General features: G+C 36.6%; 1 protein-coding gene across 1 annotated transcript; it reads left to right on the plus strand.

The window, feature by feature from the left end:
• Nucleotides 1–507: 507 nt before the first annotated feature.
• Nucleotides 508–960, plus strand: LOC138347388 (uncharacterized). Its single transcript, XM_069295687.1, has one exon. It carries the CDS (start codon nucleotides 508–510, stop codon nucleotides 958–960), a length of 453 nt encoding a protein of 150 aa, XP_069151788.1.
• Nucleotides 961–6,877: the final 5,917 nt, after the last annotated feature.

Below are 6,877 nucleotides of genomic sequence, written 5' to 3' on the forward strand. Positions count from 1 at the left end.
AATTATGTGATGCTTAGGAAATTCTCAATTTCTTGGAAGTCCAATATCGTTCCTTTGGAGTGTTATCTCTATGTGATTTTGCATCTAATAATATTATTGTGATTATAGGCAATGAATACTTGAAGGAACGCAACACGAAGACTTTAAGAAGATATTTCAAATGCGGGAGTTCCTCCCCGTAGTGATCAAGTTCCTCCTCTTGAGGAAGAGGTGAATGATGACCAAGCCCCGATAAATCTTTCTCCTTTGACGGATGAGAACATAAGGGCTGCTCTTTTACAAATGTCCCAAGACATTACTACCCAAGCACAAGCCACCACTACTCAAGCACAAGCTATGATGACCCAACCTAATCGGGAGGTTGTACCCCGAGCAAACCAACAAGTTGCTACCATGATCTCTCATTTAAGGGATTTCACTAGGATGAATCCTCCTAATTTTTATGGGTCAAAGGTTGAAGAAGACCCCTATGAATTTATTGAAGAAATATAGAAGATCCTTTATGCTATGGGGTTGTCTACTAGTGAGAAGGTCGAGTTAACCACTTACCAACTCAAAGATGTGGCCCAAACTTTGTATGTCCAATGGAGGGAAAATAGGCCATTAAGGGGTGGGTCGGTGACTTTGCAGGTGTTCAATAAGGCTTTTCTTGATAGGTTCTTTCCTAGGGAGAATAGGGAAGCCAAGGTGGTAGAGTTCATCAACCTTCGCCAAGGAGGTATGGGTGTTCTTGTATACTCTTTGAAATTCACTCAATTGTCAAAATATTCTCCTTTTTTGGTTTCGGACCCTAGGGATAAAATGAACCGCTTTGTAATGGGAGTGTCGAATGACTTGCAAGAAGAGTGTCATTCGGCTATGCTACATGACAATATGACCATTTCTCATCTCATGGTTCATGCTCAACAAGTGGAAGATGCAAGGGCTAAGAGGAAGAGTAGAGATGCTAAAAGGGAATGATCTTTTGATGGTGGTTCTTCAAAAGGAAGGCTTGAGATTCAAGACAAGCATAGGTTTAAGAAAAGGGTTTCTAATCAAGTTCCTTCCAAGTTCCCTAAGGTTTGTGTAGTGTGTCTAACCCTAAGCCTAAAAAGGGAAAGGGTACTAGTTCACCAATCGAGAAGCCAACTTGTGGAAATTATGAAAAGAAGCATTATGGTGATTGTCTTAAAGGAATAGATAATTATTTTGGTTGTGATAAAAGTGGGCACAGGTTTCAAGATTGCCCTAATGTGAGGGTTCAATACAAGGGTAGTGGTCAACCTCAAGCAAGCTGTTCAAATGAGGCTCCTAAGAAGAATCGCTTCTATGCTCTCCGCTCTAGGGGTGAGCAAGAGACTTCTCCCGATGTGGTGACCGGTATGTTGAAAGTCTTCTCTATTGATGTATATGATTTATTTCATCCGGGCACTACATTATCTTTTTTTACTCCCTTGATAACTAGGAAATTTGAAATCTTACCCGACATTGTAAATGAACCTTTTATGGTGTCTACCGGTGGGTGAGTTGATCGTTGCAAAGAGGGTGTATAGAAATTGTCCTATAATGTTGCCCAATAGAGTTTCTTATGTTGAGCTAGTAGAAATTTATATACTTGATTGTGATGTCATATTGGGTATGGATTGGTTGCATGTTTACTTTGCCTCTATAGGTTTTAGAACGAGGGTGGTGAAGTTTAACTTTCCAAATGATCCCGCTTTAGAGTGGAAAGGGAGAAATTATATTCCTAGAGGTCGTATCATCTCTTGTTTGAAATCATGCAAAATGATCTATATAGTGATGTTTATACCATATAGTAAGAGTTCAAGATTTAGACCTCGAAATTCCTCCCATTGAGTCGGTCCCTGAGTGAGGGAGTTTTCGGACGTCTTTCCTAATGATCTTTTCAACATTCCTCCTGAACGGGAAATTGATTTTGGTAACGACTTGTTACCAAATACAAATCCCATCTCAATTCCTCCTTATCGGATGGCTCTGATCGAATTGAAAGAGTTGAAGGCTCAACTCAGAGATTTACTAGACAAAGGCTTCCTTAGACCTAGTATTTCTCCATGGGATGCTCTGATTTTGTTTATGAAGAAGAAGGATGGGCCTCTTAGGATGTGCATTGATTATCTCCAACTCAATAAAGTCACTATCAAGAATAAATATCCTATCCCTCGGATTGACGACTTGTTTGACCAATTCCCAGGGGCAAGCTACTTTTCTAAGATTTACTTGAGGTTAGGGTATTATCAACTTAGGGTGAGAGGTAAGGATATACCAAAGACGGCATTTCGGACTAGATATGGTCACTATGAGTTCTTAGTAATGTCATTTGGTCTCACGAATGCCCTGATGGCGTTTACGGATCTCATGAATAGGTTTAAAAGATACCAAGATTCATTTGTCATTGTCTTTATTGACGACATCTTGATATGTTCGAAAAATGAGGGTGATCACATGAACCATTTGAGGGTGGTATTACAAGTGCTTAAGGAGGACCAATTATTTTCCAAGTATAGCAAGTGTGAGTTTTGATTGAGGTTGGTGGCGTTTCTTGGTCATATCATCTCTAGCGAGGGAGTTCAGATTGATCCAAGGAAAACTGAGGCAGTGAAAAATTGGCCTAGACCATTGACTCCAACCGACATTAGAAGTTTCTTGGGTCTAGCGGGTTATTATCGGAGGTTTGTGAATGATTTTGCGTCCATTGCATCTCCCTTGACTATTGTTGACCCAAAAGAGTAAGAAATTTGAGTGGTCTGAGGCATGTGAGAGAAACTTCCAAATTTTGTAAGATGGGCTTACTTCCACTCCGGTTTGACTTTACCAGAGGGTACAAAGGGTTTCGTTGTGTATTATGATGCATCCCGAGTGGGTTTAGGGTGTGTGCTTATGCAACATGAGAAAGTGGTAGCCTATGTTTTCAGGCAACTTAAGGTGCATGAGAGGAACTATCCAACTCATGATCTTGAGTTAGCGGCCATGGTATTTGTGAACACCTAATTTTTGACGTGTTTATTTTACTCCTATAATATTTTAGTAAGGAATTTTATTTTTATTTGTATTTTGGGTGTTTGTTTTTATTATTTTATTGGCTCAAATGACCCAATTTGTTTAAATTGGGCTGATTTAGATCAATTCTGATGGCCCAATTGATTTTCACCCGGTCAATAGAAATGGTCAAGATTGAATCTCAACTATTCATGATATTTTGATCCAAGGGCTATTATTGGACCTAAATAAAAATACAGAACTCCAAAAAATTTGCATTTTTTTATTTTAGTTTTTTTTATATTTTTCTTCGTCCCCCTACTATCATGCCACCGCTGCCGCCGCCACCCCCGGTGGCCACCACCTTTTGGGCCAGAATTTTTTTTATAATTTACCATCTTTTCCTTTCACCCTCCTCTACCTAAATCTACAAACCTTTCATCCATATCTATAGCCAAACTCAGTAGATCTAAGGAAAACCAAACATAAATTTTTACTTTTTTCCTTAGATTTATAAAGTTCCGGTCATTTCCATCCCAAACCCCTTACATAAATATGTAGAGATCTTCAAGCGATATCATTTGCTATAAATTTTAAGTTCAAAATCTGTCAAAAAAATTTCCGGCAAAGTTTTTCGGCGACCTTCATTTACCCGGAAGTTATGTCAATCTTTTCCCTCCCCTCTCAATCTTTATCCAAATTCATCATTATCTCTTTTCGTTTGACCATGTAAGTCGTTTGATGTCGGATTTGTGTTATTAATGTTATTTAAGTTTATCATGTTGATGATTTGCTTGAAGTATTAATATTAGTATTTTTTTAATTTTGTTTTATGTTTATTATTTTTTATTTTTTTTCTGCGTTATTTTGTTGTGTTTGATCTTTAAAATTGTTTAGATTTTGTGTTAGTAGGTCAATTTGTTTGGGTCTTGATGAAATGGGTCAACATTTGGGCCTACTTTTAGATTTTTTTTAGATTGCCCAAGCTATTATTCAAAGGGAAAATTTCATATGTGGCAAACTTATTTGATAAAATAACATTATATGGATATAGTTTACCTAATTACATTTTATGGGTACGCTTTAGTTATTTTAGGTATCTTTAATTTTGTATATAAGGTTTCTTTTGTTTTTTATTTATATAATTTTATTTTAAAAAGTGGTTTGTAACTGAAGTGTTAAATATGCTAACAATAAATATAGATAATGCCATAATTTAAGGTAAACGTCCCTTTTTTAAGGTAAACGTTCAAATTCATTTTTTTAAAAAAATAAGAATTATAAAGCAATTGAAACAAAAGATAAACTTGTTTTTGCTGTTTATGAAATAACAGTTCATCAATTTTTTTATTTTTTCTTTGTAATCGAATTCAGGTAAATGTTCATTGGATGAAAATTCATGTTAATTGCAATAATTATACAATGTTCTGTTGGATTTATAAATTTTGATTTATGTGCGTTCGTTATTGTGGTGTCGTAATTTTTTTTTTGAAAACTGGTTTCAAAATATGATTATTTTAAGCAGAAAATTCGTACTATACAATTATATACTTTAGCTGTTGAAGAAATTCAATATGTTTGATTCTAAACGTATTGATACTCCTATGCGAACAAACTCCAAGCATGTAGCAAATGAATCTGATTCTTTTGTGAATCAAACCATGTATAGGGAAATCATTGGGTCCTCGTTATATCTGACTGCTAGCAGACTTGAAATCATATATAGTGTTGGAATGTGTGCTAGATTCCAAGCATGTCCTCGTGATTCACATTTGAAGGCTGCAAAATAGATTCTAAGATATTTGAAAAAGACAGGGAACCTAGTCCTCTTCTACCCAGCAGGTGACACTTTTGATCTTGTTGGTTTTGTATATGCTGATTTTGTTGGTTACCAAGTTGACAAAAAGAGCACTTCAGGGATGGCTCATTTCCTTGGATCTTCACTTATCTCATGGGGAACTAAGTAACAGAATTCAGTAGCTCTTTCAATAGCTGAAGCTGAATATGTAGCAGTTGTTGCATGTTGTTCACAATTGTTATGGATCAAACAACACTTAGAGGACTTTGGAGTAATCATCAAGGCAATACCTCTTATGTGTGACAATACTAGTGCAGTCAGTATGGGAAAGAATCATGTTCACCACAAGAGAACCAAGCACATTGATGTTAGACATCATTTTCTGAGAGACAATGTTAAAAAGGGAAACATTATGCTTACATATTGCCCAACGGGGGAACAAATTGCAGACATCTTCACCAAAGCTCGTAGCAAAGATCAATTTGAGAGTAATAGGTTGAAGTTGGCATGATGACTTCAAACTGATTTCAAGTCATTCAATTATTGAATTTCCTTGATGGCTAAACTTGTAGTGCAGGTATCCTCTTTGTCAATAATATCTTATCTAAGTTTGATCGTTGTTGTACATGTTGCAGGTATACATTCATAAAGGACCAGCAAAGCAAAGACATGACTAGAACAGTTGAGGAATGATGATAAAATTGCATTATGAGACCTGTTCCTAGTCGAGGTTAGCATTCGTACATTAATTTTAAACTGAGATAAAGTGATCGTTGATCAAGCCACGTGTCAGTCATCAGTTATTCTGACCGTTAGTCTCATCGCTTATTTTTGAAGCAACGCATCAAATCAATAGGGACCTAGCACAGTTTTGTTTTCTTTTTAAAACCCATTTTTTCTCTCTTTAAATCCTTCACTCTTCTTGCAATATTCCTTTCTATGTCGAAAAAAAAAAGGCTAAATTTTTTTTAATCACTACCTCTTTCATTCTTCACTATTGCTTCTCTCTTCTTTCTTCTTGATAAAATGTCAAACCCTTCTTCTTCTTCTAAGCAAATGCTTACATCACTTAGTGAGATTGAACCAATTGCTTTCTACTCTCCGTCATCCACAGGGTCAAAATCTAATCTTCCAACAAATTCTCCCTTAGATAATATCAAAAACCCTTTTCACTCTATAGATCTGAACAGTTCAAGTGTTCCTACTGGACATGGTCCTCGTCATGAAATGCTTTCAGATGCTCTTTTCGAAGTAGATTTACCAAGGAACAAAACTTCTGAGTCGAACATTCTTGCTGCGAGTGAAGAATTGGTGATCGAGTGTGTTGCTATGTGCGAGAGGAAGTAAGGGTTGAGGAAAGTGAACCTTTTCATAATGAAGAGATCAGAGAGACCCAACTTATCTTTAATAGAGCTCCAGATTTTGGGAGTTATCCATCCTATGATTCCTCTGACTCGGTAGGTGATGAACAATCTATACAGTGGAAGGTTGAAAGAAGAGATGTAAGTGCATCTAAAAAGGGAAAAGAGAAAGTGGTGGGAGAAGTGTCTAAAAGGAGACCTATTACTAGATCTGATGCCAAAAAGATGATGGATGATGCTCTGAAAGCCATTTCTAAGTCTACAGCAGAAAACATGAGTGCAAGAATTTTCAAAGTGTCCAATTTTAAAATGTCTATGAGTCTGGTGTGATAGATGTGTCTGCTGAAGAGACAGAAAAGAGATACAGGAAAAAGAGATCAGGATAGACAAAGCCAAGAGGAACTAAGAAATATGAGGAACCAAAATCCACAAAAGAGACTGTTAAAGGAAAAAGGAAAAGGTCACAGGGACTTGGTACACAGGTGCATATAAATGAAGAGCAGGTCAACAAACAAGAGATTGTTGACAATCTGAGGAAGCAGTCTGTACTGGCTGGCGGGGTTTTTGATATAGGGATAATTAATATTCCTAGGATGGACTCACTTCATGACATGGTTGAGATTCAGTCTTGGATGCATCTTTTCAACCAAAAATCTCTCATTCTTCATGAAGAGGAAGTGCGAGAATTCTACTATAACATTCAATTTCAGGAAAATGGAAGTGTCAATACCAAAGTAAATGA

Source organism: Solanum lycopersicum, chromosome 3 (genome assembly GCF_036512215.1).
Source record: "Solanum lycopersicum chromosome 3, SLM_r2.1".
NCBI lineage: Eukaryota > Viridiplantae > Streptophyta > Magnoliopsida > Solanales > Solanaceae > Solanum > Solanum lycopersicum.